Genomic DNA, 27,497 nt, shown 5'->3' with positions numbered 1-27,497 from the left:
AAAGCACAAGAAGCTGTAAATCATTTCCAGTGAGTGTCATCTTCTGCCTATGTAGAATCATCAGACATTTGGAATTTGGTCACACACTGAGGCTCAAAGAGCTTTTTCCCTAATGGGGAAATTGTTACAGACAACTAAGTAGCAAACAATGCATCATTTAGCAAGCTTCAAAGAACCACAAATTAATTTCACATGAGAAAACAAGATGAATTTCTAATCACACATTTGAGGAAATATAAAATGATACAAGATAATGTACAGGGTTTCATTATTAAATTTAAAAAAAAAAGTTAAACAGAAAACTCAAAAAGACAGGAGCTCCCTTAGAATGAAGACATTTTCTAATCAGACTCACTGACTCAGACTGCGTTCAAGGGAAGTACCTCACATGAGAGGAAAATAAAATTTGTTTTAAACTCATCATATAGTAACTGGAGAAACGTATATATTTTTTGACTGTTCTCAAAGTTTTAGTGTATCCGTTACCTTCATTTCAGACCAACCTCACTTACTACTGGCTTCTCGCTTCCTTTCTAAGCTTTGCCTCACGGGGTCCGTGAAACCCATAGGAGTCATTTCTCTGTCCCAACAAACTTCGCCTAAATTATTAGCTTTCATGAAAATCTAACTTCTTTCTTTGCCTTTATCACCAAACTTAATTACACCTGGATGACTACTATTTTCTCTGACAGACTATAATCACATCGGTTTGGCGCACCATGCAACATCCAAGGATTCCTACTGATGTAAAATGGTAGGAAAAAGGGTACTAGGAATGCACAAGAACAATAAAAGAATACAAAGCACAGATATGAAGTGGGAATTTTAGGAAAAAAGTCTCCTAAAATGAAAAGAAATGTAACCTACCATAAGGAAACACAAATCAAAATTTCAATTAGTGCCACCTTTCACCTATCAAACTAGAAAAACCATAAAGTTGTGCAATACAAATGCAAATAGGAACCTCACACACCCCAGACAGCAATTAACATGTAAAATGCATATGTACTTTGGTGCATGTTCACTCAAAAAAGTCAGAAAATGTTTAAAATATAGAGGAACAGTGTACACTAAAGATAACAATAACAACAAAATCTGGCAAACAAGAGTTAAAGATGTAAATAATGAAATCTATACCCTTGCGGGGATGATAAAACTATATAACCATGGCAGAAAACAGTACAAGGGTTTCTTAAAATATTAAATCTAGAATTACCCACTACTGAGTAATATACACAAATGGATTGAAAGACAGGACTCAAAACAAGTATCTGTTCCCTGTAGCTGCACTGTGCCCAACAGAGACAGAACAAATGTTCATCAAAGGCCAAGTGGGTAGAAAAAAATGTGGTTTGTATGCAGGTGTAGAAAGGAAGGAGACTGACAGGTGCCACAACATAAACCTGTTAGACAGTATGTTACAAGAAACAGGCCAACACAACAAAAAACACAGCACCACTGTTTTTATCTGAGGTTAGTAGAGTAGTCACACTTAGGGAGTAAAATGGTTAGGTTTTCGGGCAGTGGGAGGTAAACACAGACCAAAAAAAAAAGGGAATTACTGTCTAATAGAAATTTTCGGTTTGGGATGATAAAAAGTGCCAAAACTGAAGTAACAAGACTGAAGCCCAAAGATATGGGTGATAGGTTAAGAATATTTCTCATATTATAGAACAAAATAAATCAGAAAACATAGATGAAGTTAGAGAATTTTTAAAACTTATTCTTTATACTTGATTGCATTTGCACAAAAAGTTATACTAGGTACATTGCAACATGAACATCTTTCATGAGGCCCATAGGTGAATTACATTTTCTAAATGATTTTAAGTTGCTATATAACAAAAATACCTATATATTCAGTCTTGCGAATGACAGCAATCATTACTACTTCAAGTAATACATAGAATAATTTTACAAACTCTACTCCTCATTCTCCTTTCCAATCTATGCCCATCCACCGCAGAACAAAAGCACATTTTGATATTCTATCACAATAAATCAATTAGTCTACTCTCAAACTTCATAAATAGAGTCATACAATCTTTACTCTTCTGTATCTGGCAGTTTGGGTTTAACATATTTATGAAATGTACCCATACTACTGAGTATTTCAGTAGCCCATTTCAGTGTTCCATTACATGAATACGCCACAGCTCTCTTTAACCCATCATATTGTTTCTGAACTGTTTCTAGTGTAAAGCCTCTAACAAAAAGTTTTCTGTGAAAATCTCTGTACACATTTGTTTTAATGAGCATGTCTTCACTTGCAAGGGTAAATTTCTAGGAGCAGACCTCCTAGGTCACCAGTCAAGTTTAGGTAACTCCACAGAGGCTTTTTAGAGTCATCCCCTTTGTCTTTCCACCAGCAATCCACTGGAGGCTGAGTTACCACACTTATTTTTTTTTCATCTAGCTTTAAAATTTCAGCTTTCCTTGAAGAGTGTACAACAGTGTTTTACTGAAGTTCTCATCTATATGTCTGTCGTCTCCATACCCATTACCCTCCGCCTAACTTGGGAGCATTTGCATATACTATGCTCTCGCTTCTCACAGTCTGGTCTTCCTTCCCTACTTGGTGACTTCTTTCTTCTTCATTAGCTAGTCCTAGTCATCCTTCAGAGTTCATCTTGAATATCACTTGCTTCCAAGCACCCCAAAGAAGAAAACAGTTCATAGTAATACTCTAGTTAAATATCAGGCCGGTTTTTCCCTGAGGACTGGGCTAGGGGAATCTTTCTCACTTCATGTCTCCCTAAAGACTAGCATGGGAAATATCTGTTGAATGAATGGTATAATAGGTAAGGGAGATGAGGTACCATTTTACTTGAGTCTTGACAAATGAGGACTGACATTATCCAATTTACAAAAGAAAAAAAATCCTAAGGGAACACATGAGCAACTTCCCATGCAGCATGTAATGACAGCAAGTATAGATGTCCTTACAAGGACATCCGTGTGGCTCGCTATGCATCATGGGATGTGAGGCAGGAAATGATTGAAGGTAAGATGGAGGAATAGGGAAGAACCTGAGGAAAAGCCAAGATGCATCAGCATAAAGATCAGTCTTCAATCCTTTGGCATGTAAGCATCACTGAAATACTTTAAAGTAGAGAACTACTATGACCAGACTCAAATACAAAGCCAGGCTCTGCTAAAGAAATTGAGAACGCTCAAAAGTGGCAGAGTTAGAAAAGGGTGGACCATCTTGTGGTCTTTACAGCAACATGAACAAGAGCAATCAGGCTAACATGACAGCTCAGGACCCAGAGATGCCAAAGAGGCAGAACGGTCAAACCTGCGCTTTGTCTGGACATGGCCCTGATACGGGCTGAATGGAAGAGAATCACTAAGGTGAAGAGCATGGGTCTTGATTAGGGAAAGTGTGTAGGGCTCTAACACTAACGTGAGATGAGTTCTTTAACTCCTCTGCCTCAATTTTCTGAACATTAAGGTGAAAATAATAAGGGATCTATCAAGAGAAACCCATGTGAGTGCTTGGGACATACTTAGCACCTACTGTGCATTCAACTAGCGTTGACTATTATCAATACCAGAACCCAGGGAAAGAAGCTGAGGTTTGAATTTCAGACCTGGAAGTGACATAAATCCTGGATAAGTAATGCAGCAGAAAGAAATGAAAACAAGAGGTTATTTTTATTGTACTCTGTGCAACTTTTTTTCTGTCTGTTCCCTTTTGCCACTGTTTTTGATTTCTTTTTTTTTTTCTCAAATTTTTATTATCAAACTGACGTACAGAGAGGTTACAGTATCATACGTTGGGCATTGGATACATTTCTTGTACTGTTTGTTGCCTTGTCCCTCATGCCCCCCTCCCTCCCCCCCTTTCCCTCCCCCCCCCCAGGTGTTCAGTTCACTTACACCAAACAGTTTTGCAAGTATTGCTTTTGTAGTTATTTCTCTTTTTTTACCCTGTGTCTCTCGAATTTGGTATTCCCTTTGAATTTCCTACTTCCAATACCAGTAAACACGGTTTCCAATATACTCAGGTAAGATTACAGAGATAGTGTAGGTACAAACATAGGAAGGTGATACAAAACATTATCAATAATAGAAACTACACATACACATAGGACGTTGAAAGTAGTTACAACTATGATATATCACTTGTTTCCATAACATGGAGTTCATTTCAATTAGCATCATCTTATGTGTTTCTAAGGGTATAGCTATTGGGCCTTGTGATGCTCTGCTATGGCTTGCCTAAACCTGTACTAATTATTCCCAATAAGGGAGGCCATAGAGTCCATGTTTCTTTGGGTCTGGCTCACTTCACTTAGTATAACTTTTTCCAAGTCCTTCCATTTCCTTACAAATGGAACAATGTCATTCTTTCTGATAGAGGCATAAAATTCCATTGTGTAAATGTACCACATTTTCCTGATCCATTCATCTATGGAGGGGCATCTGGGTTGGTTCCAGCTTCTCGCTATGACAAATTGTGCTGCGATGAACATTGTTGTGCTGGTGGCATTACTGTGATTTTGTTTGTGGGCTTTTGGATAGATACCCAAAAGTGGGGCTGCTGGGTCATAGGGGAGTTCTATATTGAGCCTTCTGAGGAATCTCCATACTGCTTGCCAGAGTGGCTGAACCAGTTTACATTCCCACCAACAATGAAGTAGGGTTCCCTTTTGGCCACATCCCCTCCAACAATTGTTATTATTAGTTTTCTTGATATATGACATTCTTGCTGGGGTGAGATGGAATCTCAATGTTGTTTTGATTTGCATTTCCTTTATGGCCAGTGATGTAGAGCATTTTTTCATATGTCTATTGGCCATTCTCATTTCCTCTGCATTCCATAGCTACCTATGCCAAAAATTGTTTTTGATTTCTGTACCCTTTGTCTTGTATGGTAAGTTTATCTGACTTGCGGAGGGAAAGGGGAAGCACAGAAACAGTGGGACAAAAGGTGAAGTAATTCAGCAATGATGCTCACTAGAGACTATGTTGGGAATGAACTAACAACTGGAGGTGGGGAGAGTTGGGAGGGAAAAAACTGGGAGATTATACTGTTTAAAAAGAAATGTGCTCATTACCTGACTTACGTAACTGTAACTTTACCCCTCTGTATATCACCTTTACAATATAAATAAATAAATAAAATCCCCAGGGCCAACAAAAAGTAAAACCAAAAACCAACAGAAAAGAAAAATCCTGCAACATAAATAAAGGAAACCAAAAGGTTGTGTGTGTGTGTGTGTGTGTGTGTGTGTGTGTGTGTGGAGAGAGAGAGAGAGAGAGAGAGAGAGAGAGAGACAGACAGAAAGCAAGCAAGCAGGATCATTAGGAAGTAAGCAGAGGGCAGAGGAAATCAGAGAACAAGTTATTTTAACCCTAGGTGCATTGTCTTGAACCCTCTGATGAAGTAACTGTAAATATCTTTAAACCTTAAACCCATCCAAACCTAGACAATTTCACAAGACTCACTTCTCACTGCTCTGTGGATTTCAAGCAGCCTTTGGTCAAATACCATAAAAATCTGACCTGCCAACTGGGCGCCAGTGGCTAACGCCTATAATCCCAGCTACTCGAGAGGCTAAGATCTAATAGTCATGGTTTGAAGCCAGTCCACACCGGGAAGTCCATGAGATTCTTATCTCCAAGTAACACCAAAAAAAGCTGGGAATGGAGCTGTGGCTCAAGTGGTAGAATGCTAACCTTGAGCAAAAAAGGCTCAGGGACAGCATTCAGACATTGAGTTTACACACACACACACACACACACACACACACACACACACACACACACACACGCACGACCTCTATAAAGCCTGCGACAAATTAGTCTATTTAAAAATAGTAATGGGGGCTGGGGATATAGCCTAGTGGCAAGAGTGCCTGCCTCGGATACACGAGGCCCTAGGTTCGATTCCCCAGCACCACATATACAGAAAACGGCCAGAAGCGGCGCTGTGGCTCAAGTGGCAGAGTGCTAGCCTTGAGCGGGAAGAAGCCAGGGACAGTGCTCAGGCCCTGAGTCCAAGGCCCAGGACTGGCCAAAAAAAAAAAAAAAAATAGTAATGGGGACTGGGAATGTGGCTTTAGTGGTGGAGTTTTGGGTTTGATTCCTCAGTACCACATAAACAGAAAAAGCAGAAGGGGCGCTGTGGCTCAAGTGGCAGAGTGCTAGCCTTGAGCCAAAGAAGCTCAGAGACAGTGCTCAGTGCTCAGGCCCTGAGTTCAAGCCCCAGGACTGGCAGAAAAAAAAAAAAAAGAATAGTAATGGACCTTTATTCTTGGAAACCTGAATCAGTACACCCATTTACGTTTGAATTCTTGAATATGTAAGAAAGTCACATCAAATATTTCTCTGCTTTCAGTGAGCAAAGAAAAGTGACAGGTTTACTTTAAATATTCAGAGAAAACCCTAAAGCAAAAAAAAAATTTTTTTTAAGTAAAAGCAAAGTTGAAAGATTAGACAATCTGCATTCTTGGGAGAAACACAGAGTCTGAACTGGCTGACGGTACAACACATACCTGCAGCCTCGGTTCACCCCTAGAGATGACGTCCAGAAACTACTCGGGACATGCTAAGTATTCAATGGACTTCAGCACTGAACACCCCTCTCAATCCAGAACACTGTAAAAAGGGTTCCAGTATCTCAGAGCCCAGAGACAAACAAGAAATACGTGTTACAATGGGTACTGCTAGTCAAAAGGAAGGCCATGGGCAATGTTTCAAACAAACAGCTGCTTGACTCTGAAGAACAATTCACATTTCAATGTATTAGAAACATGAGCCAAAGGGCTGGGAATATGGCCTAGTGGCAAGAGTGCTTGCCTCGTATACATGAAGCCCTAGGTTTGATTCCCCAGCACCACACATATAGAAAACGGCCAGAAGGGGCGCTGTGGCTGAAGTGGCAGAGTGCTAGCCTTGAGCAAAAAGAAGCCAAGGACAGTGCTCAGAACCTGAGTCCAAGGCCCAGGACTGGCAAAAATAAAAAATAGAAACCAGAAAAGAATAGAAACATAAGCCAAGAAATCTCCATGTATGAAGCCTAAAAAGTAAATTAAATAAGCAGAGACATAAAAGATGCTAATTACTAATAGAAAGTAGATTCTTTTAAATCCAGTGGGTATATATTACAAGTAGGGACCATGACTTCAAGGATTATTTTGAATCACACAAGAAAGAAAGAAAGAAAGAAAGAAAGAAAGAAAGAAAGAAAGAAAGAAAGAAAGAAAGAAAGAAAGAAAGAAAGAAAGAAAGAAAGAAGGGAGGGAGGGAGGGAGGGAGGAAGGAAGGAAAAAGAAAGAAAGAAAGAGAGAAAGAAAGAAAGAAAGAAAGAAAGAAAGAAAGAAAGAAAGAAAGAAAGAAAGAAAGAAAGAAAGAAAGGAAGGAAGAAAGAAAGATGAGATGCTGCTTGCATGGGTCTCTCGTTAGCTAACTAGACTTTTCATTTTATAAAGCTTATAGAGTAGAATTCTACTGCCACAGGAGGGAAAAATCTAAGCTGTTGCTAGAATAGATTATGAAGATCATTTGAGTTATGTTTCTGTTAAGATCCCACAATCAATTGGTATTCTTCAGGGACAAAGAAAGCTTAGGTGAAGCTCTACTGGAATTAGCAGGTTCTGCTCTGCAACAGCAAGCTTGCAATTTTAGGTACAGACATTTAATCCATAGCTCATCTTCGAAAAGGGAAAAACAAGCCATTACATAAGCAGTAGACTAGTAGTCAAAAAATTCTGTTAGTAATGCCACTTAGTGCTCAAGCTAAGAATTTCAGATAATGGAAGAAAATACAAGTATTGAGTTATCCACCTAAATATACAGATGTGGCCTTCCTTTAGACAATAAACACCAAGGATATCTTGTTCAAGTAAGAAAAACAAGTACGATTATTCCACATAAGTGTAATACACCAATAAAGTGAATATTTATAGTTTTAAGAAAGAGCATTTTAGCAAATCTTAACCCAAAAGAAAGCCCAATGTCCTTATGTGACTATCAGACAACTTTTTTCTTTAAGCAGAAGAAAAAATATTTACCATTAAGCATCGAGTCTTTATTTCCCAATGACAATACAAAGCAGCTCTCAAAAGGAGTTTGAATAAGACCATGAGCTGAGTAGTACATTCTTACCTGCCTTATGCTCATTCCCCTCCAAAAACTTGAGTAGCCCCTTTCTAAAATGAAGTTTCCATATGAAATTTCCATTTTTGTACATCACAAGTGGCCAATTATTATGAACTTTTATGTTTCAACATAAGTAAAAGTAGGAAAAATAAATAGTAAAACAGAATAAATAACAAAATAGTAAAAGAGAATAGAAAAATAAAGAAAGAAACTGATATCCAGGCGGAATGAAGGGAAGAAAGCTGTCCACATGCCGTAAAATTTATGCTTCTGACAGAGGGCAGGTGAAAGTAAGAGAATTCAAATACTGAGTCACAGCTATAAGATGTGAAAAAAAAAAAAAAAATCAGCCGAGTCTCAAATGAAGAGCATCCTGAGACATTCTAGCAACAGCCCAATGGAAGAGCCCCAGACTGAAGCAGAGCCAAATCCTGGAACAAACAGTAACCACAGCAGTGTTTCTCTGGGAGTTCCTTTACCCGTGGAATCCTGCCTGCTGCAGACGGCAGCTCTCGGACACAGCCACAATGAGACAGAGCCAAGCATGTCCTTCACAGACCAAACACAGAGAGCGGCAAACTCCCTTTCCAAGCCTGACACTGGCATTGTACTCTGGAAATGCTCTTTGTCACAGCCCAAATGCCCACCGAGGATACCTGGCCATCCAGAAGGAAATCCAGACTCAGAAAGTTGGCCCCAGGCGTGGCAGCATCAGTAAAAGCAAGACAAAACATGAATAAGCATTCTTTCTCTACATCTTCCTACAGGCCCAGTCTCCCTGTTCCCCCTACTCACAGCTCAACCTAATTCTATTTATAATCTAGGCACGTTCCCCAGCTGCTGGGTCTGTGTCATCAGTCAGGTACTCTTCCAACACCTTATTCAACAGAGTAAATAAGAAAGCACACATCAGCTCGCTTTCTTGTTTGCAAGCAACACATCTGAATCTGTGTGCTGGGGAACATTCCTGGGCACAAAATAACTGAGGACTAGGTCTGAAGTCTAGGCTTAACAAAGGGCTAGAGGGAAATGAAGTCGCAAAGGAAGGCCTTCAGGGGCCATGCGACAGGACAGGCAGAGTCTCAGAAATGCGGTGCTATGAGGAAACCACCTGCTCATTTCCCCCCATGTCTGCTTTCCTACTTTCCATCTGTCTGCCCACACCTCATGCTCTAAAGGTCTCAAACCGTGGTAATGAATGTGCTGATTCTCTAAAAGCAGATGACGGTGGATCTGCCTGGGCGAGGTCAGGAAGAAGGAACCGCTGACGTCTCTGCATAAGGGACTATTTCCCAAAGGGAATCAAGTGGGATAGATGTGGACCTGCCGTAAGCACACCCACCAAGGGCCATGATAGCACCTGGAACAGGAGGATTTCTAAGCTCGTTACACTGCATGGGGGGGGGGGGGGGGTCAGGTAGCAGGTATGGATGGGGCTGTTCTTGCTTAAGGTTAAATAAAGGGGGAAAACAGTTGGCCTTAGGGAAGATAAGATCAAGAACACAGACCTCAAGTTAAAATAAAGCATCCAAACCAGAAAAGCCTAGACTCAATACCACAGAGTACTGACTCCGCCTCGAGAGGGAACGTCCCAATGCAATAAACATACCAGAGAACTGAAAGCAAAACGCAGACAGGAAAACAGACTGAATTGCCAGGTAATAAAGTTCTAAGACTAATGAAACACGGGCAATATTCAATCAGCAAGTGCAGAAAACATATGCTATTGCAATGTGTGAACTGAGAGATGGGAAACTATGAAAAGTTATGAATACCTAGATATAGAACTTGGTGGAACATTAGAATTTCATGAGTATTTAAAAAAAATCCTAAAAGTATCTAAGCAGAGGGTTAAAAAATTATCTTCAATGAAGCATTACATAAGCTTTTTAAAGACAAAACAGAAACATAAATTTTATAATTAGCATCTCTTACCAAAACTTCCAAGATGACATCAGCTCTAAAATTTACACACAGGGTCCAAGAAAAATATTCTAAGTGGAAAGTAAAAGATGAGATAATAAAGGCCACCAATATTTACTGGCAATTTTAAAATGTACGGGTCAGGCTGGGGGAGTAGTTCAATGGTAAGAGTACTTGCTTAGCAGAGGCAAAGCCTGGCACTGATGTCCAGGACTGCAACTACTAATAAATTAAAATGTACCAGCCAAAAAGCATCTTACTTGTATTAATTCAATTGTCCTAAAATATAAAACAGGTTGCAAAATTATCTCTATGAAATAAAGTGAGGCATGAAAAGTTATTTAAGTAACATCTAAAATTACACAGTGAGGGGAGATGCCAGGATTTCATCCTAAGAAGTTTGCCCTACTGACCCCACACTAATGCCCAAACATTTGAACTGCTGCCTAAGGTAGTTATCTGTCCTTAAAGTAAGGTAGAATAGACCAGACAAATTCAAACAAATAATAGCAACAGAGGAACTGTAGTCACAGCGATGTCATTCATTGAAAGGAGAAAAGACTGGCATTTATCAATGGTGAAAACTACAATTAATAATGAAGTTAAATTAACAATAGCCTAGAAATACCTTGTAATCTTTGTCCCATAGTTAATATTCAGAAAGTATCTGCCATTGAATGAATGAATGAATGAATGACACAAAGACAGCGCTGGGAATATGGCTTAATGGTATAGAAAAAGCCGGAAGTGGCGCTGTGGCTAAAGTGGCAGAGTGCTAGCCTTGAGCAAAAAGAAGCCAAGGACAGTGCTCAGGCCCTGAGTTCAAGCCCAGGACTGGCAAAGAAGAAGAAAGAAGAAGAAGAAGAAGAAGAAGAAGAAGAAGAAGAAGAAGAAGAAGAAGAAGAAGAAGAAGAAGAAGAAGAAGAAGAAGAAGAAGACGACGACGACATAGATAAGAAAAAAGAGAAACAAAAATAGTAGGAAGCTGGCAAGAGAACAGTTGCCAAAGTTAATTATAGTCACTTATGCTTTAAATGCTTATTTTTAAAATAGCGGTTTGTTCCAAAATGTTTGATTGTATTAACCCTGAGAAAACTGTAAGTGAGATCTAAGGATCGAAGTTCAAAGCCAGCCTGGGCAGAAAAGTCCCCATAAGATTCTTTATCTCCAATTAATCACTCAAAAACGGAAAGTGGAGCTGTGCCTCAAAGTGGTAGAGCATTAGCCCTGAACAAAAGAACTCGGAGACAGTTCCCTGAGTTCAAGCCCTATGACTGACACGCCACCCCCACCCCCACCCCAAAAAAACTCTGTGTGAAAGCAGACAGGTGTCCCTGGCTTTGCTGAGCTGCAGAATATGCACACCTGCGCACTGCACACACCACACATTAGTTCATCGGGTGCTATCTGTGCTCCCCACTCATGCACCCCGGCCTGACAACTCCAGTTTCAGGAAACAGATTGGTTGCAGTTTCACGATAACTCATAATCAATACTTCTGACCCCACTTCCACATCAAATGTCAACTTCTAAGGTAACGTGACATCCTTTTTGTTTCACCTATGCATTTCTTAATCAACTTAACATGTGAAACAATGGACTAGCTCCTGTGTCTGTCTTGTTTTCCTGTTCTTTTGAGCATGCGTGGCATTAACAAAGCTGTTGAGCTGTGCATTAAAGCCATGTTGTTTTTCCTTTATGGAAAAAAAAGTCTTTCTGCACAATTCTGCATAACACAGTGAATTTCAGAAATGTGTATGTTGGGTGAAAAAAGAAATAGTTGTATGTACACAGATTAAAAATAGTAATTAAAAAAGACTAAATTCGGGTGCTGGGCACCAATGGCTCACACCTGTAATCCTAGCTACGTAGGAGGCTGAAATCTGAGGATCACGGTTTGAAACCAGCCTGGAAAGTCCATGGAACTCTTATCTCCAATTAATCACCAAAAAGCCAGATGTGAAGCTGCGGCTCACAGGGTTCAGCACTGTTCTTGAGCACAGAAGCTCAGGGACAGTGATGAGGCCCTGAGTTAAAAGGGGAAGAAGATGATGACTAAATTACATCCATCAAAATCTATATTCCACCAAGCATTGATCTTTCAAGATCAGGAAGTTCATCTACATTAGTCACATATGCTGGTCACATATCAAGTCATGAAGTAAAATTAAAAAGAAAAAAGAAAGAAAGACAGTAACACAGTGACTCACAAGCTTAATTCTTCCTACTCAAAACACAGATTGGGAGGTTCACAGTTCCAGACAAACTGGAGGAAGGGACAGGGAGTTTTTGAGACCGCATCTCAAGATGAAAAGCTGTTCACTGCTACAGCAAGAAGTAGGATTACAAGAGAAACTGTCATCTAGGCTAGCCTGAGGAAAAAAGTAAGACCCTGTCTCAAAAATAACCACAGCAGGGCTGGGGATATAGCCTAGTGGCAAGAGTGCCTGCCTCGGATACACGAGGCCCTAGGTTCGATTCGCCAGCACCACATATACGGAAAACGGCCAGAAGCGGCGCTGTGGCTCAAGTGGCAGAGTGCTAGCCTTGAGCGGGAAGAAGCCAGGGACAGTGCTCAGGCCCCTGAGTCCAAGGCCCAGGACTGGCCAAAAATAAAAAAATAAAAATAACCACAGCAGAAGAACTGAAGGTATGGCTCAAGTACCTGACTGACAAGCACAAGGCCCTGAGTTCAAACTTCAGTAAAATAAATTTTAAAAATAAACTAGCTAACTAACCAATAAAGTCGTGTAGTCCATACTCTGACCACAAGACAATAAAGGTAGGTTTTACTAAAGTATAAATGGGAGAAAACAGCACTTGCAAGATGAAAATTATTCTGGCAAATTTGGTCAGAAAGAAAACAGTAGGTACAGTTATACAATATTTAAAGGAAAAAATATAATAGTGAGAAAATGACAAATACTTAAAGCTAGTTAGAACTGTGCTGAAAGATAAATGCACAGACGGTGGTAGATTTCTTATTAAAACAAGTGGACCGGTCCATTTAGCAAGAAAATCAGAAAAGGTCAAGAGTAAAACTGGTTCTGCAGGGAAGTAGAGAGGGTAAAAACCAACAAACTTAAGTCTAATAAAGATAAGGAAAAAAAGTCAGGAAGCATTTAAAAGAATAAAAATTAATGAGAGCTATAATAAGTTCCTAAAATCTATACAGTTCAGCAAACAACTGCAAAAGCTAGGAAATGTTAAGTATTATTTGTACTCAATGAATAGGGTAAGTTCTAAACAAAAGGAATTGTTTTTAAATCTGAACATTTAGATAAAGTCACCAAAATGAAACTAGCACCAAGAAAGTGCTTAAGTCTCATTTCTTCCATTAGGAACAGGAAAGGTTGTATTTTTTCCTCCTTTAACCTTATTATACTAAAAGAAATCCTTGGTGAAACTTAGGGGGGAAAGTTTCTTCCATGCGGTTTCCTGTGGCACATCTTAATGTTTAATATGCTTCAAGTTAATAGGCAGTTACCTAGAAAGTAAGGATTCAAAACGGCTGCATTGGGTTATGTGTGTGGATGTGCCTATATATGTTCATCTGAATCAGCTGTAATATCTGAACTTCAATATTAATGCATTTCCGAATTCTAGCTTGCTTTGAAGAATAGCCTTGGCTCCCCTGACAACACAATAGCAGAAGAGTTACCTACTTCACCCGCATCTCCAGAGAAATAACCTTCCCTCGCACCACCTTCTGAGCTAACACTGCAAGCAGCTCAAGTCTGCTAGATCAACTGAATGTAGGATACAAACCCTTTTTTTTTTTTTCCTCCCCAAACTACTATTGTCCAGAGACTGGTAGGCTAGGAAGAACTTAACAAATCAGTTCTAAAGCTTTTCGGGAAAACTGGTCACCGATTGAAAGAATTTTCTGATAAAAACAAGAAATTTTAGTATCACAAAGCAGCAATATTTACAGTCACACGGAAGAAAGAATCCATGAAACAAGTCAGGAAGCCCAGAAATCAATGCATCTTTAAATATAAGAAAGACGTTCCTTCCACTCAGCAGGAAAGGGTGGGTGGTTTATATCTTAAACAGCATCATGTACAAAGAACACAGGACAGCCTGGGCTTCATGCACACCACACTGCCAGAAGGGCCCCAGAACGCAGCATCCCAACTTGCAAAAGGGAAAGACTGGTTGTGCCCACCTCGTAGGATTGTTGGCGGGACAATCCACGACACCTGCACAGTACTTGAAATAGTGACCACTACATAACGTGCTATAAAAGTGATGTTACATAATAAAATAATTCATGATAGCATGATTTATAAGTCCTGAAAGCAGGGATGCTTGGTGAGCAAAGAGTCACACATTATACCATATTTTTTAAGTAATTTTGAGAACCAAACACCACTGGCTCATGCCTCGCTTCTCATGAGGCTAAAGTCAGAGAGGATCACAGTTCAAAACCAGCTGGGGCAGGAAACTCTGTAGGACTCTTATTTCCAACTCAACACTAACAAGCTCCAAGTGGCGCTGTGGCTCAAGTGGCAGGGTGCCAGTCAGCCTTGAGATCAGTAAGCCAAGAGACAGTGCCCAGGCCCCGAGTTGAAGCCGCAGTATTGTCACAAAGAAAATTATAATCATTTCAAGGTTTGAAGAAAAATGAATGATTAAAAAATAAAACTAGAGGGGCTGGGGATATAGCCTAGTGGCAAGAGTGCCTGCCTCGGATACACGAGGCCCTAGGTTCGATTCCCCAGCACCACATATACAGAAAACGGCCAGAAGCGGCGCTGTGGCTCAAGTGGCAGAGTGCTAGCCTTGAGCGGGAAGAAGCCAGGGACAGTGCTCAGGCCCTGAGTCCAAGGCCCAGGACTGGCCAAAAAAAAAAATAAATAAAAAAAATAAATAAATAAAACTAGGGGTTAAAAAAGGAGAAGTGGGGGCTGGGAATATGGCCCAGTGGCAAGAGTGCTTGCCTCCTACACGTGAAGCTCTCGGTTCGATTCCCCAGCACCACATATATGGAAAACGGCCAGAAGGGGCGCTGTGGCTCACGTGGCAGAGTGCTAGCCTTGAGCAAAAAGAAGCCAGGGACAGTGCTCAGGCCCTGAGTTCACAGCCCAGGACTGGCCAAAAAAAAAAGAAGTGGAAGATGAAGGAAGACCGTTCTAACTCCGACAGCAAAAACCATACAATGAGAAAACAGACGAATCAGCGTGAGCACGTGAACGTTTTAGGACTACATATGAAAAATATTTATTAAGAAAATAAAAACTTTAGAACATTAACTCTACAAATGAAAAGTACAATCAAGAAATCACAAAAACGTGATATACACGAGAAAATATGCAACACCGTAGGCAATCACAAAGCAAATTAAAAGACTTTAGCCATTATATTGGCCAAGGTTTTTAATCATTATATTGTTGACTACTGTCAGAGAAATTTGTGTGTTTCTACAAGGAAGTCTGCAAAATGCAGGAAACAACCTTTCCAGGGGAACACTTTCAACATATGCTTTAAAAAAGTAAAAAATTTTAAAAAGCCTTTAAAATAGTAAGCCCCCTTTTGACCTCATAATTCCATTTTATGACAAAGCTGATACAGAAGACTTCAATGGAAAAAAATTTTTTATTTATTTTGATTCATTCGTCAATGAAAGCAGGATGCAAAAAAATTAAATTTCAGATATAAACTAATAACTCTCCTTCTAAAATTAATGTACTCTAAAATCAACCTTAATATTACCAAATTTCAAAAAAAAAATTAAAACAAACCTTTTAACAGCTTCCTTCTTCGGATTATCTATAATATCCCACCATTTTGAAAGGTAAGAGATTTCAGACCACATAAATTTCCTGCTTGATTCTTCTTTCAGCTTTAGGACCATGTTATTAAAAATATACTGAGTCTTGTCTCTAAAGTAGTCATTGAAAGTCTTCAACCAACCTAAATCAAGACACAAATACACCACAAAGGTCTGATTCATACAGCCGGTTTCAATTCAGTCACATTCTATTCTATTACCTTTGGACACACTTAGGTCCTTCATTCATATAAAGATATATTTAAATTTTTAACATGTACTGTTCTTTCAATTAAAGAAATACCATTTTTGTTGCTATGAGACCATAAAAAAAACCACTAACATTGAGATGTTGAAAAACCCCTGAAATCTGTACAAAATTTCAGATAAAAATGAGAACAATAAAAAAGATGAATGAAGGACAAAGAGTAGTCATTTATATCTAAAAATTAATTTATTCATCTCCAGTTCAAGGATAGTTTTAGCCTTAAAAAATCTAAACAGTGCTAACAAATCAGTACTAGTCTCATGACTATCAAAACTATATCCTCTTATGTTACATGTAAAAATTTCACCCAATAAATTAAGACAGGGAAAAATCACAAGTATAAATTAACCCAAAACCCAGCAGAGCAGCCAGAACGTAACTGTAACACTAATAAGAATACGGAGAAATAAAATTCTGCCAAAAAAATAAGTATTTACTCTCAAAGGCTGTTCATTACTCAATTTTTGACAGCATAAATTATCTGTTAATCAAGCAACAAGTATGTACAGATCTGTGTATGATTTTTTTTTTCCAAAAGAGAACTATAGGCATTGACAACTTGGGTCTCTGATATTTTCCTACTTCTCAAGTATCCTAGATATATGTTTCCCAACAACATTAGGTATTCAACTATAGAAAACATTTTTAACAAGACTCACAGATCCAAACCTACAGCCACTTACTACTACTACATTGGCACCAGCAAAACCCTCCAGAGGTATCAACTTCACCTCCTGGTGGAGGATGACTGAAGCCCAGGAATAACCATCTAGGAAGTCTTCCAAGAAGGGCAGTGTCTCTACTTCCAGGCTGAGCTCCTGCTCAAATGCTTCCGAAATTCATACTAATGCATAAGAAGCCCAAGTGACTGATTCTTTTGTCTGCTGATGGTTAACAATCAATGTATACCATATGTGCTACTAAAAAATAAATAAGGTACACAAACCCGCTAAAGCAGAAAGCTGACGTGACTGTCAGGATAGCACACATGGGTACATTGGAAAAGGGCACTGCAGCTGTAACCATATTTATTCCCCTTGCTTTAACTCATGCATTTGGCAATTATTGACTGAGCATTACTTATAATTTATCAAGTATGACACCATAGCCCAAACAGGAACATACGCAAAATATTCTTTACAGGACTTGGTCAATATGAAGCAATCTTAAATCTATTACGAAAGACATGTCACATGGACATCTGTAATAAAAAAGTTTGTACCTTTAGAAAAAAGAGAAAAGATACCTCGTGAAACTGTTCTGCAAATAATCCCACCTTGCTTCACAAAGCACTCACCTGGAACTCTGCCCAGCGCACTGAGACAGGCTTCATGATTGGACTCACAGACATGGGCAAGGCAAATAAACCTGCCTTTAAATAGGAACACCCTAACTACCTGCTATTCGTGCCAGTTCCCCTAAGATTAGCACCAAGTGCTCAAAATTGAGCCCAGACAGAACACAGCACATGTAAATACTACCTGCTAGCATCTTCATCAATCCTTAATTAACCTATTCCCAGCTGCACAATTAAAAAAATCATATTAAACATTGTATAAACTTGTACAAGAAATTTAAAAGATATTTCTAGTGCTGAATTTCTATAGTTAATTGAATCTTTGCCCTCATGATATGGGCTCAATCGTAAGATAAGTTAAGTTGTAACTCCCACACCTTAGCGTGTGATTATACTTGGAGATAAAGTGTTTAAATAACTAATTTCGGTAAAATACAAGGTTATGGAGCTCTGACAAGTACAGATGAGGTCACACACAAGCCCGTGTGAACACAAAGGGGGAAGATGGCCACACGTAAGCCAAGGAGAGATGCCCTCAACTGAAACCATTCCCGCTGACCTGGTCCTAGGTTTCTGGCTTCTAGAACTGTGAGGTAACAAACTTTGGTTGTTTAAACCACCACTCTGTCCATGCCACGTCCTTACAACAGCTAGTCATTTAACGTACTAATGAACACTTAGGACCAACTAGTGATATCACCACCCAACAAAAATGTCAAGATGGAAAAAATTTATCAATTGCCACAAGAATATTTAATATCCTATTTCTACACATTACTATACTAAACAAAATTCAAATGAACATAAGTCAGCAAAGATATATGTGCACAATGTTCTAAGTGTATATATCCAATGCAGATCAGAGATACCTATAAAAGCTCCATCAGAATGATCATTTTTAAGGTACCATATATACCTTTTAACTGAATTCTAACAAAGGCCAAAACTAATTACTTGATTATGAACAGTGCAATTCAACAATGAACATAAAAACTCAACTGATCTAGCATGAAAGGCAACTTTAGAAGGACTAGTCTTTATAAAGATTAGTGCATTGGAGGGTTTTGTTTTTTTAAAATGTAATTATTTTCAACAGTTATGATTAGTTATGAGCTAAGTTCATTTCGAAGCATTTATCATACAAGTTTTCATAGAAGAATCACAATGACTGATTAATCCATTTTGCCTTCAACACTTCATTTGCCCTTCAACAATCATGCAGAAAATGTGTCAAAGATATTTATGTGAGCCAAAACACAAGCTCAGAGATGTCAACTTAAAAGCCTTCCATAAAACTCATCCATAATACATACTAATACACTACAATATAGCACAATTAATGAAGAATGAGCTGAAGGATAGCCTCTTGCAGCTTTCAATATTGAGTAATATAACAGTAAATTAGCTTTTATTGCTCTTATACAATAGAGTAATCAAGTATTCCCTTTTACATGGAATTGGTTCTTTCTTTTTCTAAATTACTCTAAAAACTACAATTGTGTATTAACATGAGACCAATCAGAAAGATAGTATTTTATGAAAAGTTGTATGGAAAGAATTTTTGCAACATAAAATTATATTCCTATCTCTAGATTTAATAATCTGAGGACATTGAGTTGCAAGCTGATTTGCTTAAGTGGTCAATTCACGGCTTTTTTTCCCCTTGAATACACTGGGAAATTGAATGAGGGCTAGAATAGCATCAAGAATACCTTTCAATGTATTCTCTTGCACTTGTCACAACACTGTCATCTGTAAAAGACCAAGCAGCCATCTTAAATGGAGAAATATCTTAATGCAATGTGTGAGTAATCAGAAGTTCCACCAAAAAGATATGCCCAAACTCAATACTATTTTCTTTAAGTTCTAAAGTAAAAGAAACGAATGACGTTGAAAACTCGAATACTTATTTGCAATGTGCATGAACAATTAAGCATCTAGTAATTACTCACTGACAAGCCTTGATTAAAATTTTTAATTCATTTTTTGTACCACTGATGATAGCTCAGAAGTCTGCGGAGATCCTTACCCTCTTAAGGGGACAGTCGCTTTTATGTTGCTCACAGGCCGTACGCCTGTACCACCCTGAGCACCTACGTCTATGGTACTTGACTCTAGCCCTAAGAAGAGCCTTCTCCTTCCTCGATTGCTATGAGCATATCCCTTTCTACAGGACAAATCCTCAGGGTCACAACTTTTCTACCCAGAACCTGCCCTGCCTCTTTCTAGTCCAGAATTTGGTTGTCCATATAGCCCTGAGCTGGTCTCTACAGCCAACCAGTGCCTCCCTCATCAGGATACTCAACAAAGTAGGAGGAATGCCCCCTACCTGTCCACAAGGCTGCATCATGGAGATGTAGACGCTCACATCATGAAGACGTGGTGACCGCAACCAAAAGCCTCACAGTGTGGGACAGGGCAAGGCCTTGGAGGAAAGGGGGATGGCCTCTTCCTTCCCCTACAAGGGACGGCACCGTCCACAGGACACTGGAGCCTAAGCTCCCCAAACCCACTCTTTGGCATTTTTAGTCTCTTATCATGTATCTAGTATTGTGTATCGTGCATCTAGCGTTGATAAACTTTTAAATGCTTAGACACAAGGTGCGTGGGCCCTGTGTCCTTTTGCCTCAGATCCTGCACATTTCAGAAGGAGGCCTGGGTACATGCTCCATCCCAAACCTGGAACCTGGCAACTTCACAAACCTACATGACCAAGATTTCAGTAAAAGCATGTCCTTGATAGATGAAAGGAATGCATGGACAGAAGGACTGAACAATAAAGAACCAGTGGATTAAAATATGCTTAAAAATATTCACTGTCTATATTTTAAGACTAACCTGACAATCTTCGGTGCTGGGGTTTGAACTCAGAAGCCTCACACTTGCTCAGTCTGCTCGCTCCCTGACGCCTCTCTACCACGGGAACCCCACCTCTAGCCCCACTTTCTACTCGTTAACTAGAGACAAAGGCGTGCAGACCTTTCTGCCCAGGGATCGTGCCTTGAACCATGATCCTCTAAGGTCTCAGCCTCCTAAGTAATCGGTAGGTGTCCGACACCAGTATCTGGCTTTACCTAATGTCTGTAAGTTGCTATATTTATATGTGAAATGCTCTGTCAGTCCTCAAATGATTTAAAACTCTCATCCCAAAGAAGAACCCCTCCCCCAAAGAGCACTGTGACATTGTGAGTATCACCGCTGCTTCAATCATACTTTTTATCTCAAAAGTTTAGTTTGCACCAGCTTTCAAGAAAGCAAAAAAAGACTGTGGGTGAAAAATATTTACTTTGAGATAAATAAACTATCAGTAGTATTTATTAAACTATGCAAGTTAAGCTTTGGATTATTTATATTTCAATGTGATATTAACTGAATGAGGTTCGCAATCTTTATTTTACTAATTGAGCTATTCTTTATCAACAAATGATGAACATGTTGTCTCCTATCTTGTTAATCCTTCCACATTCAACTGCAACATCCAATACACTTACGGAGCAACCTATAATTAAGGTGTGTGTGTGTGTATGTGTTACTATCAGCACTGATATTACTAGTACTCAAATACATTGATGACTAATTTTAATCACAACATTTGTAAGTTAGGCTTGTTTTTCTCCATCCAATATACTGTGGAGGTTTTAACGTTCTAGTCTGCTCATTTAGAAATACATTTTTAGCATTTAATAAGGGCAAAATAATAAAGCAAAGCAAGATGGTAACAGAGACTACAGTGAAAAAATATGTATATCCAAAATGCTACAGGAATAAAGAAACAGTTATTCCTTTTCTTTTCTTTTTTTATTTTTGAAACAGTGATTCTTTATCCAGAATAATGAAAGAGTCTAAGGCCAGTCATCATCTGGATGGAGAGAAGAGCATTAGGAAAAGACACTAAACCATGAAAGCTTGTGCTAATTTCAGGGTACAACAACCAGATACAGGTGCACTGCTGTTAACACATAGTGAACTTTTGGAAAAGTATCAGCAAAAATACAAGTGGGGGACAAATATCAAAAATCTCCTAAGCATTCTTGTTTCTTACAGAAAACCTGGGTGGTTTTTTCATCTGTTTAGTAAAGTATCTCTAAGAGTATAAACGATAGGCTAAAAAGGTAAAAAGCAATAGAAGAATCAGAAAATGAGTCTGACCCAACACTGAAAAACTGGTTATAACCCACAGTGGAAATAGAAGAAATCAGAGAGAAGAAATCAACCAGGAAAAATAAAGACAACTTAGGACCTGATCAAAGTTTCTGAGAGAAGATAAGGAGAGTCTTACATGAGACTGGAACTTGCAAACACCTACAAGTTTTTGGAATCTTACAAACCTGCTAGTTCCACAAAATGCTCCTGAACTCAAGTTTCCAACATGAGCTAATTTCCAACTGACTCACTGTCATCTAATACTTTTCTAAGCATATCAGCTTCACTTCCATTAAGTTGCTCGTGATATGTCACCTTTTAATTTCTCATAAAAGGCCCTTACTGGAAAGTTGATCACACAACACAAGAACCTATTTGGACAGCTGGGGTTTGGTATGTGTCTAACTGTGACCCCTTAAAACACTGCTTACAAAAGTGACCTTAAAAAGACCCACCTATGGGGCTGGGGATATGGCCTAGTGGCAAGAGAGCTTGCCTCGTATACATGAGGCCCTGGGTTCGATTCCCCAGCACCACATATACAGAAAACGGCCAGAAGTGGCGCTGTGGCTCAAGTGGCAGAGTGCTAGCCTTGAGCAAAAGGAAGCCAGGGACAGGCCCTGAGTCCAAGGCCCAGGACTAGCCAAAAAAAAAAAAAAAAAAAAAAAAAAGACCCACCTACTTTGACATCTGATAAATGCAAATTTGAGATCACCCCCCCCCCCAAAATAATTTCCCATCTGTGAGCATCTAACACTGAAAGAGGGACAAGTCTTCCCCAAACATTGTATAGTTCCTTGAAATTAGGGTGATGAAAGTATGAGTAACATAAGATTAATAATGCTAAGGTAAATGACAAATGACAATACTTTAAATACTTCCCTGAGGTTTCAGAAGTGTCATCAACCAAGGACAATATTATATTGAAGAATGATGGATATGATATATAGGATGCTGAGTTACATTTGAATTTCAAAGAAACAACAAACAGTTGCTTAGCTATGTCTCATGTGATACCTAAAATAACTTATTTACACACTATAAAAGCTATCTATTCTTGACTGGAAATTCAAGTTTGACCATGTATTCTATGTTTTTATTTACTAAGTGTGAATATCCTGTGAACTTTATCTGAAGTACAGATAAATAAACAGAGTCATCTCATGCCCATAAAGCAAGAGGAAATAGAATCATTGGAAATGAATAAAGTATCTAGAGATTCACTGTGGTACATGAAAGAACATGGATTTTTAGAATGAAACAAATGTGAAATTCAGTTTGCCAGTCTCTGAGAATTCATCATTGACTCACTTTCAACAAATCACTGTAGCCTTAGCTTCAGATTTTACTGTTTGAGGTGAAAGGGAAAGCAGGGGAGAGGAGGGAAGATTAGGCAGAGTAATAGAGGGGTTAATACAAGCAACGTATAATACATGCATGTATGGAAATGTCATGGTGAAGCCAAATCACTATGTAAAATTTAATATGAGCCAATAAAAGCAAATGTGGTTTAAGTCACCATGTGCCACTCCCTTGATGGGAAAGTATGCTGGCTCTCTGTTCTTTCTTCTACTCACCTTTCCCCAACACGGTTATCAAAGTCTAACAACCTGCTTTATTCTGCCTAGCTAAAGCAAATAGAGGACTTGCCACACATTGAGCACACACAAATCTGTCCCAGTAACCTTCATCTAGACTTGTCTCTGTGACTTTCATCTCTACAGACATTCACTGACCACAACCGACCATAACTACTTTCAAATTCTGACTGAATTCAACAATATTTGAACAGAAATGTTTGAAAAAATTATCACACTGTGATCTCCTCATGTTTCTACTCTGTTTTGTGGAATCTTTTTAGAACAAGGATTTATAAATTCGTTCCAATTTAGCTTATAATTGTAGATCCAAAAATCTATTTTCTGAGCTTCCAAAAAGCTGAAAATCCCAGTTATTTATTGATTCAAAAATAAATAAAACCTTTAAAAACAAAAAATGCACAAAGGAAAATTATTTTCCAGTCTAACATAAGGGATCAGCTCTTCCTACTATTTTAGAGTCATACCACATGGGGGATTATTTTCTAATGTACATTTTACAAATTGCTTAACTAACAATATGGTGTTCAACCTTCTACTTAGTATGCTGTATCTTTCCTCAACACACTGTGATTTCTTTGAAGGAAAATTAACTAAATTTAACTAAGTTAATTTTAGCAGTTTAGCTAGTGGGAAACATAGAATTAAGATTGTAGATGCAAAGGTCCTGTAATTGTGTTTTGTTGTTGTTGTTGTTGTTGGTTTTTTTTGGCCATTCCTGGGCCTTGGACTCAGGGCCTGAGCACCTTCCCTGGCTTCTTCCCGCTCAAGGCTAGCACTCTGCCACCTGAGCCACAGCGCCCCTTCTGGCCGTTTTCCATATATGTGGTGCTGGGGAATCAAACCCAGAGCTTCATGTGTAGGAGGCAAGCACTCTTGCCACTAGGCCATATTCCCAGCCCCTGTAATTGTGTTTTAATAAGCTTATTAAATACAACAGGAACATGTATCAATTAACTAACATTTAATTTTATGGTCTCTGATTCAAAACTTTTCAAAAGCATAGCAATAAAAGTTATCAGCATTTACCTAACAATTCCTGTACAATTTTGTTTTAACAAATGTAAACCACTGAAATACTGTGTCACAATTGTGATATATCCTCATAGACTGGAAGATGGATTTAGGCCTTTTACTAAGAGAAAAACCTATTCTAAAATTTTCCTTTCCTTGCAGAACAGTACCATCTCACCACCAAAAGAAAAAAAATGTCCACAGAAAAGCACAGTAACATAAATTCTGTATATGAGGGACTAAATACAACAATCTCAGAATTTTATTTCAAATATCTCTCTCTTCAACCGACAAATACACTGATGAACAAGCTACTACTGAACTAAAGATGGTTATAAACTATATGCAGAAAATCCCAACATCTCTATAAATCTCATCTAGAAAGTAAATTGCCTAATTGCAAATTCATTTGGGAGTATTCAACCAAGATTTCCCACTATAGTCACATTTTGACTTGGAATATAAGTGTACATACTTTTCTCTTTTTTTCCTTATTAATGGGGTGATTTTTCCTGACTGGAATGATTCCATTTTTCACAGAATAATTTATCAATATTCTACTTTCATTAAGAAACAGTGAAGGTTAACTAGAAGTATAAGCAAGTTGTTTTCTCTAGCATTTTGCTGCATAGCAAAAATTGCTTTAGTTTTAAAAAGGTCTGGTTCTGGCTATTATTTTTAACTCAAGTGGAAAAGGGCCTGAGGGCTAGGGTCATTAACATCTTTTACTAAGACAAAAAGATTCAACTGTGGTTGCTAGGATACCAACAGACTCATTTATTGCAGTCAGAAATGGTTATTAAGGGTGCCTTGACACAAACAACATAGTAACTATAGAAGAACCACAATGCAAACAGAAACCTAAAAAGTAACAGTAATCAATCCTTGCCCTCAAAGAGCTTAATATTTTAATATTCTGTGTTGTAAGTACAATGTACTTTGAAAATGAAGTGGACTTTATTTTAAGAAACAGAAGTAGGTAGACATAACAGGTAGACATCAGAACAGAAAGAAGTGGGCCACGTAGAACGAATGATTCAAGCTTGTAACGTGTAATCTCAGCCTCCTGAGAAGACGAAATTAAGGAGGATTATGGTTCCATGACGGCCCAGGAAGGTTAGTGAAACAACATCTCACTAAATTAGCAAGCTAAGCCTGCACCTTAGCGGCAATAGGTAGAAGGACTCAAGTCTCATTCCAGTCTAGGCAAAAACAGAAGACCCTTCCTGAAAAATAAACTAAAGCAAAAAAAGGCAGGATTAAGTCCAAACCCTAGTACTTCCAAATTAAAAAAAAAACAAAAAACAAGAAGGAAAAAATTACTAAAAAACATGTGTTGAGACTTAAAGATGGGAGTTATATAATAATAGAAATATAAATAATCTAAAATATTAGTGGAAAAAAATGTAAGTAAAAGATAAACACACATTTGGTGTCAAGAAGAAAATCTCCACAGTACCAGGTAAATCAGAGTGCTCTGATAGCAATGATAAAATTGAGCCATTGGCAAAGTAACTAATAAAAGCATAATAAAGTCATTCAAGAAAAGTCTCAGGGAATACCTCCTCGCTCCCCGCTCCAAACTTCAATGCACAAGCCTTCATGCTAGGTACATATCTAACGACATTCTTAGCTACTCTCATGATAGCCATTTCTCCTTACCATAAAAGGAGAGGTTCTCAGGCATTACTAAGTAGATCCCCCACAGGAAATAACACGAAGGTTAACAGTAGCATTACTCTTATGCCATGCACAGTTCCTTCCCAATTCGCCCTGATTGAGATGCTGTTCCCCTGATTCCACCAAAGACAACACTTGGTCTCAGAGAGACATAGTAACTGGCCTAAATTCCCCTCGCACTGACAGACAAGTTGTATTCGTATTCATGTCGGTGCTTGCCTGGTCAGCATTGATACCAAGTTTCCTCAACCACTTTCCTACTGCTTCTCCTCAGAAAGATTCAAACTTCCCCCATAAGCATCCTGCCTTTTAGAAGTAGAATGTATAGACAAGAAATAATTCCACCATGCTATGTTTTACCAGAACGAACTAAAATGAACTATCAGAAATATTAAATGGGCACAAACTCCTCCCTACCCCCAAAAAGCTAAGTCCTTCTGCTTGTCACTGATTCACACTGCATAAAGACTACCTTAACATGGCATATAAATTGGTAAAATGAGAACACCAAAACAGGACTACATAAACAAAGCAAATCAACAATGGAAGTCAGAGAGTAACATCGCATGGCAAGAGAGGTAGGCTGTCTTTTATTCTCCTTCCAGGAGACTTCTAGGACTGAGGAAATGGCTCAACAGTAGAGCACTTGCCTCGTAAGCACCAAGCCCTGAGTTCAAACCCCAGTACTACCAAGGAAGCTGATGACCTCTAACTTTCATGAAATACAAAATTTACCTGGGTCATTATGAGAATGAGGGACCACAAAGACTTGAAGGGGCTCAGTGTCCCATTCGTCAGCTTCATACTTAATGTCAAATCCTTGCTTCCATACTCCCCCATCTGGATTATCAAAAGGAATTAGACTGTAAACATCCATCATCTAAAAATATGAAAGAAAAAAATTAAAACTTTAGTTATTAGTTTTTTGCATTCAACATTCATAAACATTTGCTCAAAATTATTCACTGCTATGCTCTGCATATATACTATGAACATATATATGTCTGTGAATACGTGTGTATATATATATATATATATACATATACACACATATGTGTGTGTGTGTCTTTTTCCTGTAAAAAGCAATTTAAAATATTAAGGCTGAAAACAATTCACCATCCTTCAAATGGTTCAAATGCTGGTTGTGCTACCTAAATAGCTTTTTAAAAATTCCTCATCTATTTCTTAAACACAATTTGTCTTACTTCCTTCTCTCCCTGCTTTATGTTTAATACACTTCATAGAAATCTGTTGCGGGGCTGGGAATATGGCTTAGTGACATGAGTGCTTGACTCAAATACATGAAGTCCTGGGTTCGACTCCCCAGCACCACATATACAGAAAACAGCCAGAAGTGGCTCTGTGGCTCAAGAGGTAGAGTGCTAGCCTTGAGCGGGAAGAAGCCAGGGACAGTGCTCAGGCCCTGAGTTCAAGGGCCAGAACTGGCCCCCCCAAAAAAAAATCTGTAGAAAAAGATTCTCATGAAATTTGATTATCAGTAAGTATTTCATAATTTTCAAAACAGTACTAAAACTGTGTTCGTACTATATGTGAGCTGTCTTCATTTTATAATCAATCTAATTTATATATTCTAAGCCAATGCCTGATGAAAATGAATCTGTACTTACTGTTCTACCTCACATACGTAGAACCTTTTTATCCTATTTACTACTTTTTTTTTGTAAGTACCAT

The 27,497-nt window shown here is 38.6% G+C and overlaps 1 protein-coding gene across 1 annotated transcript in view; it reads right to left on the bottom strand.

The window, feature by feature from the left end:
- The window catches only part of Man2a1 (mannosidase alpha class 2A member 1), a 146,847-nt gene that overhangs the window by 96,307 nt on the left and 23,043 nt on the right, over nucleotides 1–27,497 (bottom strand). The window contains exons 3-4 of the mRNA XM_048331658.1: nucleotides 26,541–26,685; nucleotides 15,777–15,948 (exon numbers count right to left, since the gene is read on the bottom strand). Of these exons, the coding sequence (XP_048187615.1) occupies nucleotides 15,777–15,948; nucleotides 26,541–26,685 (317 nt within the window). The remainder of the gene's footprint in view (nucleotides 1–15,776; nucleotides 15,949–26,540; nucleotides 26,686–27,497) is intronic.

Source organism: Perognathus longimembris, chromosome 22 (genome assembly GCF_023159225.1).
Source record: "Perognathus longimembris pacificus isolate PPM17 chromosome 22, ASM2315922v1, whole genome shotgun sequence".
Classification (NCBI taxonomy): Eukaryota; Metazoa; Chordata; class Mammalia; order Rodentia; family Heteromyidae; genus Perognathus; species Perognathus longimembris.
This window is presented reverse-complemented; position numbering and strand designations above follow the sequence as displayed.